This window comes from Microtus pennsylvanicus, chromosome 6 (assembly GCF_037038515.1).
Source record: "Microtus pennsylvanicus isolate mMicPen1 chromosome 6, mMicPen1.hap1, whole genome shotgun sequence".
Classification (NCBI taxonomy): domain Eukaryota; kingdom Metazoa; phylum Chordata; class Mammalia; order Rodentia; family Cricetidae; genus Microtus; species Microtus pennsylvanicus.
Window position 1 is genome coordinate 56,945,154 of NC_134584.1, and position 13,045 is coordinate 56,958,198.

General features: G+C 46.0%; 1 protein-coding gene across 1 annotated transcript in view; it reads right to left on the reverse strand.

Annotated features, from left to right (window-relative positions):
* Nucleotides 1–13,045, reverse strand: part of Arsb (arylsulfatase B) — a 166,658-nt gene that overhangs the window by 83,376 nt on the left and 70,237 nt on the right. The window contains exon 5 of the mRNA XM_075976301.1: nucleotides 3,265–3,508. Within this exon, the coding sequence (XP_075832416.1) occupies nucleotides 3,265–3,508 (244 nt within the window). The remainder of the gene's footprint in view (nucleotides 1–3,264; nucleotides 3,509–13,045) is intronic.

Genomic DNA, 13,045 nt, shown 5'->3' on the forward strand with positions numbered 1-13,045 from the left:
CACACAAGGGTGCAGGGTCCACAACCAAGGGTGCAGGGTGCACCACACAAGGGTGCAGGGTGCACCAGCAAGGGTGCAGGGTGTACCACACAAAGGCACAGGAGCCGCGTGTGCAGCCTGAATGTTGGAGGGGAAGGGAGTTGGGGACAGCAGATGAGAATGGGACCAGCAGAGCTTCAATTCAAAGTAAGACAATAGCCGCTTCTTATGTCATCCACACCTATAGTCCTTCATACTCATAGCATTCCCAAGAGTGAGTACAGATGACAGAAAGGATGGGGCAGGGCTCACAGAGCATGCTCTAAGTCTAGGACCAGCATTGCTGCTCATAACTCAGGTGAAGGTCTCCACTTATTATATACAGAGACCATATGGTGAACACCTCATGTGCAGACGGAAGTGATGGAGATTATTGATAGCCAGGGTGTTCTCTCTCTCTCTCTCTCTCTCTCTCTCTCTCTCTCTCTCTCTCTCTCTCTCTCTCTCTCCAGAGAGCCTAGAAAGGACAAGGTAAACTAGGTGATGAAGGTCAGAGCCCAGAGGCACAGCTACCTGCAGCTTCAATCCCTGATGCAGAGGTAACATATCCACTCTCAATGATGAAGAGAGCAGGACAGAGAAAAGAGTCATTTATCTGCCATATCACCTATCAAGAAGAGAGCATGCAAACCGAGCAATAAGGACAGAAGAGACTGAGTGGCAGGGCTTGCCTTCTGCCTGCTGAGAGATAACTGTGGGGGTTTTGATCACTGTCCTTTTACTTAAAGATGCTTCTTTTCAGACAAAATAAATAAGGCCCCGTTTTTCTCAACATAGCTTTGTATATTATTTCATAAATGATCAAACTGAAAATTTTTTTAAAAAACTTCATTTTTAATCTTCAATAAAAGTTTAGAAGTTTTTTTTTGAGTCTACTGACTTCAAATACCTGTTAATGAAGCTGTTAAATAAGAAGTTTTAAAATTAAGTGTGAATTTGTGGCCATGCAGGGGTGACCTCAGACCCAGCATTGCTCAAGGGTTATCTCTAGTTGAAAAGTTGAATAATGGGCCAATCCTTCTCATTTTGCTGCTTGAAAAGCAAGCCTTAAAATTTTATACATTCCTCAGGGAAAACCTGGAATTTGAGAAGCACAATCATTTAAACAAAGGTATAAAGTTGACAGAATCAGACCACCTTGGCTTTGGAAGAGCTGAGACCTTCCCTCATCTTTCCTCCTAGAGGAGATGCTATGCTTTGAGAAGCAGGACAGCCCGGCTGAACATATTTCCCATCTTTCCTAAACTCAGGAGACTGTCAACCTCACAGTTCACACATTAATAGCTGCCACATGCCCTCTGCAGGGAATGATATCATTCTAAACCCTGATTTAAAAAATTAATTACATTTATCTATCTATTTATTTATCTAGTTAGTGTGGAGGGTTTTGTGAGAGTACACAGGCCACAGTGTGCATGGTACATGTGTGTGCATGTGTGTGTGCGTGTGTGTATGTGTATGTACAACATATGGAAATTGGTTTTATTCTCCACATGCGTGGAGGAGATCAGACTCAGGCTGTCAGGCTTGCAGCAAGCACCTTTATCTACTGAGATACCTCAGCAGGTCCCTATATTTTTACCATTAAAATTACTATGGAAAAAACAAGAATATTTAAAAGAAATGACTGGGCGCTGGTGACACATGCCTTTAATTCCAGCACTTGGGAGGCAGAGGCAGGCGGATCTCTGTGAGAGTTTGAAGCCAGCCTGGTCTATAGAGCAAGTTTTAGGACATCCAGGGCTGTAGATAGAAATGCTATCTCAAAATACCAAAAAAAAGAAAGAAAGAAAGGAAGGAAGGAAGGAAGGAAGGAAGGAAGGAAGGAAGGAAGGAAGGAAGGAAGGAAGGAAGGGAATAGAAAGAAAGAAAGAGAGAGAAAAAGAAAAAGGGGAGGGAGAGAGAAAGAGAAGGAGGGAAGGAGGGAGGAAAGAAGAAAGAAAAGAAATGAAATAAGCTAACGCTCAGCAGTAAGGGATCAGTTCGATCAGCGTATGTGCAGAGTATTGGCACCCTAACTTTGTGAACATGGATGACCAACTAGGGACTAGATAGGTGTCACCAGTGAGTACAGGGGCCAGTGGTCAGCTAGGAGTCTGAGTCCCCACCCCACATGTTCACGCATACACACAACCTTATAAAGAACCATGCACACCAAGGCTCTTCACCCCTGTGTCCTCTGCTGTGTATTTCCTCTGAAACCTGAAACTTCACTATTTTGAACTCAAAACATCATAGATGAACAAAGCAAAGTATGGAGTGGTTTACAATAGGACACTCAACGAGCAACCCCCAGACAGAGCTCGGCACACCGAAGAGCCTGAGAAGCATAGTACTATCCAATTTGTTGCTTCAGTGAATATAGCACTTCCAATGCATGTAATTTTATGTGTAAACTGGATCTAGGTACTAAACTACAGATGCACATGCTATTAAACACATGCTGAATATAGATGCCACACTCGAGGTTTCCTTCCCACACTCCAAGGAAGCACCTTCCAGCCTCCAGGACCTGTGGGAGAGAAATGGGCAGGACAGCTGCCATGGCTACAGCTGAGGACAAGCCCTGCTCCTGCATGGCGTCCCCCTCTCCCAGAGCACAGCATTTATTTCCTTCACACTTCTTATCTCCTCCCAAAGGACCCAAAGTGTCTCGCTTCTTTTCCTGGTTTTAACGCCCTTACTCCCTGCCCCGACATACTCCATAGGGTAAGCTTCTTGAGAGCCAGGGTTTTGCCTGAGTTATTTCTAATTATCCAGAACCCAGAACAGAGCATCACATAGTAGGTATTCATCAAATACTTATTAATAAACTTAGTTCTCCAGACTGCGCAGTGTCCCCAGGCTCCCATCCCACGCTTTCATCTCTGTTGAGTCCTCTATTTCTTTAGCTAGTAACAGGGTAGAAATCCCACCACCCTGCAGGGAGCCAGCAATACTCTGTCCTACACCAAGAAAAACTTCTCAGCTCTAAAGAGGAGAATCCTGTCCTTTGCATAAAACACAAAACCAAAATGCCAAATGTAAGATTTAAAAATATGTAATGACAATATTTGAAAGAAATATTTAAGACTCATTTCTTTTTCTTAAAAAGTGGGGGGTGGGAAGTCTTGTATGTCTACGCTGGACTGTCATCCTACAAAGCAAAGTGATTATTCTCCATCAACCATGTTAAGTTGCTGGAGTTTCTGTCCTGGCAAAGAATGGGGAAAGGCATACAGGTACCTGATGGTTCTCCACACGTCGTATCCATCCAGAGGCTTGGTACCATTGGTGCTTCCCCCAGCCAGTTTCACCAGTGTTGGAAGCCAGTCTGAGATGTGAATGAGTTCCCGGCTCTTCACGCCTTTCTGTTTCAGCAAGGGGCTTGCCACAAAGCTCACTCCACGGATGCCTCCTTCCCACAGGGTCCATTTCCTTCCGCGAAGTGGCCAGTTGTTGCCCCCAGACAGAGTCTGCCCACCATTATCTGAAAAACAGATAAGCCTTGGCATGAGCAGGTGAAAGATATCACAATGGAGTCAATTGTATCAAGCCCTAACAGACAAAGATGTCACTGGAGAAGCTGAGGTTATGAAGGAGTGGGGTGTCATATGCATATGACACATGATGAGAACACGTCAGAACCACAGTCTTGGGGGTGGGAGCTTACTGTGACCTTATACAAGAATACTCCTGCAAGGACATCCATCAATAATTGTCAACCTTAGACAAATTCTATTCTTGTTGCTCAACTCTGTGGCCAAGGACTATTATGTCAAAACAACTTATGCAATCTTCCTCAGCTTTCCTTTAAAACATCCCAGGTGCCAATCTCTTTAAAAGTGCCCAGAGTAGCAAGAAAACATGTTCCCATTGTGATGCTCCCTGCTCTCAGAGAAACTCATGACCTTTGAGATTCTGTTTGGTAGTTAGGGGGATAAGGACAATGCTTCCTCTCTTTAAAGAAGTTAATTATGTGTGTGTGCCAGTGTGTGGGGGCAGGGGGCCTACAAATTCAGGTACCTGTGGAGGCCAGAAGAGGATGCCAGCTGGGGCTACAGGTGTGAGCCACCTCATGTGGGTGCTTTAACCTAACCAGGTCTTCTGTAAGAGCAGTACACATACTCAGAGGCTGAGCTATCTCTCCAAACAGTAATGCTTCATTTCTCCTCAGCCTGTCTTGCCTCCCCATCTTTTAAGTAGTAGAAAGGGTTTCAAGCACTTTGCCTAAGGGTGGGGACGAGCGGTGTGGCCCAGCTACTGAAAAATGGTTAGGGTATGTTTTCCACTGCTCAAGAAAAGGTGGCTTCCACGTAACTCTGGGTAAATGGATCTTGAGGAAGAACAGTGTGCCCTCTTCCCTTATCCCACGGGACACCGCCCTCCAGGACCAGACATAACCAGGGTCCAGAATGACACTCATCTGGTAGAAAGCCCTTTCATCCTCTATGAGCTCTACAGTGTAGATGGAGGCCTGGACAAAGCCATGGAGGAATCTCACGGGCAGAGGACAACGATGCATACACAGGAGCATGAGAGCTGGCCTTCCCCAGGTTCAAGAAAAGAAAACTCAGGGGAGTTTTGATGGAGGAAGGTCATTGGCTAATAAAGAAACTGCCTTGGCCCATTTTGATAGGCGATCCCTTAGGTGGGTGGAGTAAGCAGAACAGAATGCTGGGAGAAAGAAGCTGAGTCAGAGAGTCGCCATGATTCTCCTACTCCAGACAGGTGCAGGTTAAGATCTTCCCTGGTAAGCCACCTCATGGGCTACACAGATTATTAGAAATGGGTTAGATCAATATGTAAGAGCTGGCCAATAAGAGGCTGGAACTAATGGGCCAGGCAGTGTTTAAAAGAATACAGTTCCCGTGTAATTATTTTGGGTAAAGCTAGCCGGGTGGCGGGAAGCAGCCCGGCCGCTCCTATTACAAGAGAGTTTCACTTAGTGACTCCAAGCTCCTTCAGAGGAGGACAGAAAACCTTTTAAGATTTGTCTTCCAGCACTAGGCCTGGTGGCCCATGCCTTTAATCTTGGCACTCGGGAGGCAGAGGCAGGTGGAGCTCTGAGTTGTAGGCCACCCTGGTCTACAGAGCGAGTTCAAGGACAGCCAGGGCTACACAGAGAAACCCTCGAAAAGAAGAAAGATAGGTTCATCTTGAAAGAGAACTTCTAACCCTGAAGCTGGTATCTCAATTACCAACCCGCTCTCTGATGACCTTTTTCTTATGTGAAGCCCTATCTTACGTGTGAAAGTCACAGTTTCTCCCGACCCTGCAAACAGCGAGGTGTGGGAGCAGGGGAGGGGAATTGAACCATTTCCTCCCTTTACAGGGTGGCAAGGTGAAGGTCCACCGTATGCTGTACCAGGAAGAGAAGGTCTTGCTTCAAGATGTCAGAGGTGTGCAGGGCACTGGTGCAAACAGGGTAGAAGTGATAAGAACAACAGACACTGGGTGGCTTATGAGCCAGGTGTGAGCTCAGAGGGAAACACTGAGTTAGGACTGTAGAAAAACAGCAGTAATGTTTCTTGGTTACCAAATTTGTAGAATCATATTAGTTTCCAAAGGTACCCGGGGGGCCAAGGTGACTTCATGTACATATCTAAATAATCTTTATTTGCATGTATATGATACTTTAACATTGCTTCTTTTAAAAATCCACTGTTGTCCAAATGACCTACAGGAGGGTGGTAAGATAGACTTGTTCCATGGAATGTTCCACATGGTCCTATTATCCTGGAGGAGTGGCCCAAGACATCCAGTGGATACTTGAAACCCAGGTAACCACATTCTGTTTTTTCCTATATATACCTATAATAAAAGTTTGATTTCGTTTCTTTTGATTTTTACTTTTTATGTATATGGGTTTATGTCTGTGCAACATACACACACCTGGTGTGGAACTCTGGAACTAGAGTTACAGTCTGCTGTGAGTCACCATGTGGGTGCTGGGAATTAAAGCCAGGTCCCCTGGAAGAGCAACCAGTGCTCTTAACTGCTGAGCCATCTCACCAGTTCTGTATTATATACAGTGACCATTTATAAGTTAGGCTAGTAAGTCACTAACAACGATAACAATAAAACAGAATGACTACAATACATTGTTACAAAAGCAAGTGCATGCTGCCCCAGCTGAGGAAGGGGGATGTTTTCCAACCCTGGAGCTTGAGGCAAGCCTGAACAATACAGAAAGACCCAATCTAAAACTCGAAAAGCCATGTGGCTGTGGTTTCTCTCCCGCAGTATGGTACCATACTACATGTTGCATGAAGGAACAGTTCATGTACTAGCATGACGGCAGACTTCACTGTACTAGATGTCTCCATGCAGAAGAAAGTATAATTTAAAACTTGGAGTTTATTTATTTTGGAATGAATTTTCCATTTACTATTTTCAGTAAATGGTGGACCCTAGCAGACTAAAACAGTGGAAAGCTAAGCCGTAAATACAGGGGACTCTAGAGTATGGACTGTGTCTACAGGAAGCAAGGAAGTATTAACTCCACATCAGACACCACGGATTTCACAGGATCTTAAGGTCTAAGAGGGGACAGAGACGCAACTGACGACTAATGCCAGCTGCTCACAAGCTGGGTGACCAGGGACAACACGCTACCTCCATTTCTTCACTGTTCCTGTTTGAAAGTGAGAATGAAATGCCACATGGGTGTTCAGTAAACAGTAGTGACCGCCACCATCCTTCACGCCCATGGCCATGCCAATTGTCTAGATTACAATGCTCCTGTTCCTTGAGGAGGAAGAGGAGGACTGAAAACAGTCGAGAATGGAACATCTAGAGCTCCAGGCTCTGGCTGACCCACGAGCCTCTGCCCCACAGTGCTAGGCCCTGGCATTCCTAGTGCAGTGTGGGCTTATAAAAAGGCTTCATCTCCCTGAGCAAGCCACAAGTACCAGCAAAGAGCAAGCACACTCTTCCCATGAGACAGCAGGGAAAGTCACTTCCAGGGGGCTCCTTTTCCTGGTGTTGGGGGAGGAGGCTTCTCATGGAGTCACTGACACACACACGCTTGGTTCCTTGTCCTGCTTCATGAAGGAGAGTGTAGGGCTAGACTAGATAAAAGAAATACCTCTTCGGCATGTGCCTGGATGACAACGGATCTCATCACTTGATATCAATGACATAAGACCATTTCTTCAAGCTCCATTGCATCTTTTTAAGATTAAGAAAATATGTGTATGTGTGTTTCTTCCATGAGTTTATGTGCACAACGGGTGTGCAGGTGCCAGAAGAAGGCACTGGATCCCCTGGGGCTGGAGTTACAAGCAACTGTGAACTGCTATGTGGATTCCTAAAACCAAACCCTAGCCCTCGAAAAGCTGCAAAGTCTCTGAACCGTGGAGCCATCTCTCCATGCATCCTGTACTACATTTTCTCCTCCCCCGAAACCCAAGGACCAAGTCCTTATGCAAGTTTATGAAACCCACATTCTGTGTCATGTGGCTTTCAGTTCTCACAGAGTCTCAGGCCCCTTCAGCCAATACAGCAACATTATAAAGAAGGAGCCTTCGTGTGCTCAGAACTCAGACCCCTACAGCCAATAGAGCACACTGCAGAGAACTGCTGTGTGCTCAAAATTGCCCTTGTAGCTGAGGAGGGTTGAGAACGAGAGAAATCGTCTTCCTCGGAGATTAGATAAACCACCAAATGGTTATCTAATACCAAATGGTCAGCCCTGAAAACATACACACAAGTTATACCATGCAGACAGAGCAGGTTGTATTTATACTTTTAGGAATATACACATATATGTATAAGATAATGACAACAATACTGAATTTGCAGGAGAACAAGGAGGGGTATATGGAAGGGTTTGGAGGAAGGAAAGGGAAGGGGATTTATAATTATGTAATTATATTATGAGCTCAAAAAATTTAAAAGAAATATTTTTTTAAACGCACCAAAATGGAGTGGTCACAACCTGGTGCGTGAATGGCTGGGGTGGCCTGGCTGTGAAGTGGCACAGTGCCACCAACGATGCCTGCTGTTGCTTTTCTGAGCAGACACAGGTCTTTGAAATACTAGCTAATGAGTCCCTCTGTTCCATACACATACTCGTTTGTGCTCCGTGGAAAATACCGGATGGTGGGAATGGTGGAGATCAGAGGTGGTGGGGCCGAGGGCAGCTATGTCTGGAATCTGATCCTAGTCTGACTGAGGGCGTCAGGGAGGAAAACACTCCTGGATGGAAATCGAATCTGGCCACTGCTGCTACTGCAGGAATTGAATGCATCTCCACACAGCACGCTGCCGGGGCCAAGGCAGCGAAGAGGACTGTTTTTGTGATTAGCTCACCGTGATGTTTCTGCCATTAGCAATGATAAGGTCGCCAGCACCAGTTAGCAACATGGCTTCCTCTTTCGGTTTCTTGAGACTGCTCTAAAGGAAAGAACCGTCAATGGACACACTTGTGACTTCCACCTGCTTCTTCAGCCACAAAACCAATTGCAGCTGTGCCACGGCGGAGGGAAGTTTGGCGCCCCCTGGGGGTGGAATCCCTACACAGCAAGAATCATGCGCTCTGATAAAACAGTAGAAAAGGGGCGGGGGGGGGGGGCTGTAGTGATCACTAGTTCAGATAGAGATTTTTAGAGGGACTATGGAAACACTGTACTCAAACATCTCTTAATTCTCCCTTCCCATTCTCTACATAGCCAGAGTTAATTTTCTCCTGTTAAGAATTCATTTTCAGGAGAAAGTCTGGTTTCATTTTCTGACGGGCTTATGCAAAAACTTCCAAATCAAAATAAGATGACTCCAGCTTTTCAGCCTGGAAACTATGAAACTTTTTTTTCCAGAGAAATAGATCCCCCCAGCAACATTTTGGCAGACACAAAACCTAATTAGAAAACCTTTGCTGTCTAGAAAGAACTGTCAAAATAAAACAAATGCTGTCAGATGGAGACCGTAAATCTCACTTTATTATTTATTATCGAAGAAAAATAACTGTCAGAAATCATGGAAAAGCATTAGTTAGCCAAAGGTTGAAGAGAAAAACATTTAGGTCTATGACACCGACACCTCATCTGTATCCAGCTGATAAAACCTGAAATGAAACCATGACAACAACACCAGGCTTATCCCTGCCTCAGACAATCTAGTGGCCTGACCATGTGACATTGCCCTGAGCCATCAGCCTGGGCCAGGCTTCCCCAAGACCTCCTTCTCCCACAGACCTGAAAAGCAAAGGAACCTTCCTCATCTTTTCAGAAGCCCAGCCTTCTCTCTACACAGGGCACGCTTGTGGGTGTGAAGGGTCGTATGGAAAAATGCCACTCTGTAGAGGACAAGGGTTTGTCCCAAAGCTGTACCTACTGGTTGATAGTTGATCCCTTTTGTTTTGTTTTGCCGAGACAGTAAGGTCTCTGTGCAGCCCTGGCTGTCCTGGAACTCACTCTGTAAACCAGGCTGGCCTTGAACTCACAGAGATCCACCTGCCTCTGCCTCCTGAATGCTGGAACTAAAGGCATGCACCACCACTGCCCAGCTGGTAGCTGATTCTTTTGAATTCATTTTCTATATTACTCAGGTGCAAAGTGGAAAATCTGCCTCAGTCTTAGCATTATCTAAAGGTCTGGGAAAAGCCAACTCTCTCGCACTAAAAGGTTCTGAGAAAGTAACCATCAAGCCGGAGGCTCCAAGGATTGACCTTCATCTCACCACGGTCAAGCTTCTTTGCCTAAACTGGACAAGCACTCCTTCTCTCTATGTGTTGTCAACTCTGCCATGGATAAATTCAAATCGGCTCTCCAGTTTATCACCTACTGCCTTGGGTCAGGCCCGCCCCTCACACGGGCTCTGTGGATAAGCAGGATTCCTGTCACCTAGCTGCCACCAGAGGTATTTTTATAAAGTTACAAACCTATCAGGCCACACCTACATGTAAAGACCCAGCTGCTTTCCCAGCACAGGAAGGGAAGACTTCAGCCCCCTGACAGAATCCTTTACACACGTGGCCTCACCCTGCTGTGTGGGCACTCATGCCTACCAAGTCTCTCACGCTTCAATCTCGTACAACCAAATTCTTCCACCGTCAGAACGCACCACGGCCTTTCAGGCTAACTTGATCTTGGTATCCTCACACAAACACATCCTCCTTCCTTTCTGCTGGACTCAGATTTTAAGGCCTGAGGTTAAATATCAGATCTTTAGTGAACCGTTAGTAGCCCGAATAGCCTTTCTCTCTCCTAGACCACACATTTATTTCCATCACTCCTGGGGCACTTGGCTCGATTGGCTCTGGGTGGTTCTTTTCTTCCCTATAACTCTGCTTCTTGGGGCCAAGAAGGAAGCTCTGCTGTTCGTGTTTGCAAGACCTGGAAAAGGACCAGCTAACAGAAAGAGAGGTCAATAAATGAAGACGAAGCACCCGGTTAAAACAGGGAGGACCGACACTGAAAACTAGCATGGGATGCTGCAGGCTCTCTAAGTCCCTGCCTGGCCACTGCCTGACCTTGACCCTTAGGATGGAGATGCTGCTTCAATCAACAGATGGTCAACTAGCAAGTGGGGCCCAGGTCCCCAGGGCCCCAGTGAGGATGTAAGCATCGAGCCTACAAGAACTGCTGGTCCCACCTGGGTACCTCAGTCACACTGAGTTTGGGGGTGGGGAGGAAGGAGCTGCTCAGGAGCCCTTTGGAAAGTGCTGGCCTGGAAGGGACTCTCCAGAGCACACTGTCGCAAATCTGCTTTGAGTTCTGCCATTTCCCAGGGCCACCCTAGCTCTAGAACATGGCAGCCTACATACGAGACACACAAACTCTTCTCATGATGTAAGTTGGAAGAGAAGAGAGCCCTTCTTTGTAAGCAGGAACCCGGGCTGTCCAAAGAGAGGGAATGAGGCAGAGGCAGAGCTGGCACGGTGGTTACAGCACTGGCTACTTCTGCAGGGGACCCGGGTTTGGTTCTCTGCATCCACTAACCCCAGCTCCAGGGAGCTGACAGCCTCTTCTGACTTCTGTGGGTACCAACCCATGCAGCTACAAATAATCCAAAATAAATCTTAATTTTTTTAAAGCTGAAAGCAGAAGGGCAGTCACATGACCATCACAAAGCAGACATCCCAGACACAGGGAGCAGGCAGTACAAGGGCCTTATTCAATTACACGGGTTCCTGAGACGAAGGCTAAGGTCTCCTTTAGTTAGAACGAATTAGCTATATCTTTCCTTCTGTAGCGCTGGGAAGGGGGCTGAGACACATGCTCCGTAACTGAACTGTGCCCTCATCCCAGCAAACTACAGTCATACAGAACCAGGGAACTGAATGACGGCTAGATAGGAACAAAATTCGTCTAGCTCTTTTATGGCTGTTGTCATTTTTCTCCACCGTCCCTACTGTGACTTTGCTAATTCCACTGAAACACATCCAAGTGACAGGGCTGTCAATTGGGCCAGGATACTTAATCTCTGGGTCTGGGAAAGAAAGCTAACCAAACCCACCTTACCACAGAGTCTGGCAGAGAAGCACCACCTAGCAAACATTTGCTGTTTTTGTTGACAGAAGCCACCAGAGCCGGTAAAGGGTGCCGAGCAGACTGCCCTGACATTAAAGACAGCCTAAATTTAGGAGCGGCGTTCTCAGGCTCTCTCCTTATCGCCCTGCTGGATTACACGCTACACTGTGAGCAGAAGGCTCCAGTGAATTATGATGGGTTTTGTTATTATTAGGGAGAACTCAGGATGGTTTCTTTCTGCTTCTATGGGTTTAAATGAAGTTCCTCCGTGAACCGTGGTTCAGCAATGATGTCCTGAGATTCAAATGAAGCATCAGAATCTGAATATTTATCCAGATGTTCATCTGAGCATCTGGAAGGCTGTGTGTTGGTTTCTTTCCTCAAGGAAGATAAGAGCTGTGACCCTGGGCTCCCAGCACACACTTCTGTCTTGTTCATCTTGATAAGCCAGCAGCTAGGGGAGGATCCTGCTGAGTGGGCTCCAAGAGGATTCTGGGAATGTGGGAGATTTGGCAGCTAGTCACCAAATAACTGACCTGGCCACCAAAAGAACTGAGATAAAGGAAGATGGATGTGAGGAAAAGCCACAGCAGGACTGGTGGGATCCAAAAGAAAGACTGTAAATACAGCCCTTCTTCATTTGCCCGTAGACATGTCATTGTTTAGAATAATGAGCGACCACTGAGATCTTATCTCTCCTTTGAAGTGTGCTGAGGGCATAGAGACAGAAAAGTCTGTGGAAAGACTGAGAGCATTTGTTCTCTGGAAGCCATGGTGGGTCTGGGAACCGGAAAAGCGTTCTAATTTACTACACTGTGCTCAGTGGATAACTTTTTCTGAGTTTAAAGCATTGGACTTCCCACAGGGCAGGGAACCATGATTGCTCTTTGGGCTGACGAGGGAGGGGGACTTGATTGGGGGAGGGGGAGGGAAATGGGAGGCGGTGGCGGGGAAGATACAGAAATCTTAAATAAATAAATAAATAATAAAAAAGCATTGGTATCCACAGATTTGGGAGCTCTGTGGATGCAGTTGTAACATCAGTACAGAAGGTTGCAAGCCCTTTGCTCTTAGAAAGCAGAGATGATGTGGGTTTACTCTGAGTATTCCGGGTCCTCTGGTAAACGGTACAAAAGGGTCACGTCTGCTATGCTAAGCAGAAGTACCAAATGCTTGTTCTGGCCTTATCTTCTCTGTCTTTGCTATGGTTTGATCTTACAGGAAATACTCAATTTTAAATTTAAAAAAATTAACAAATTTCCAGATTCTAAGAAATTTCGGGTCTTCCGAGGGTTCTAGAGTCTCCTGACAAATGGTTTAACTCCTTTCAGGCCGGAAACAATCCTTGGCGATCAGGTGACTCTTTACTAGACTGCTGCTTTTCTCTCAGTAGTGCCAAACCAAAACCCAACAAACCGGTTACCACAGAAGTGCTTGAAGGTTTGGGAGAGCAGGGAGACACTGAAAACGCTATTAACAGATAGAAAAAAAAAGAGATGTCATTTTGGAATAGGCGTATTACCTACATACATGTTGAGGAAAATGAAAGTTGA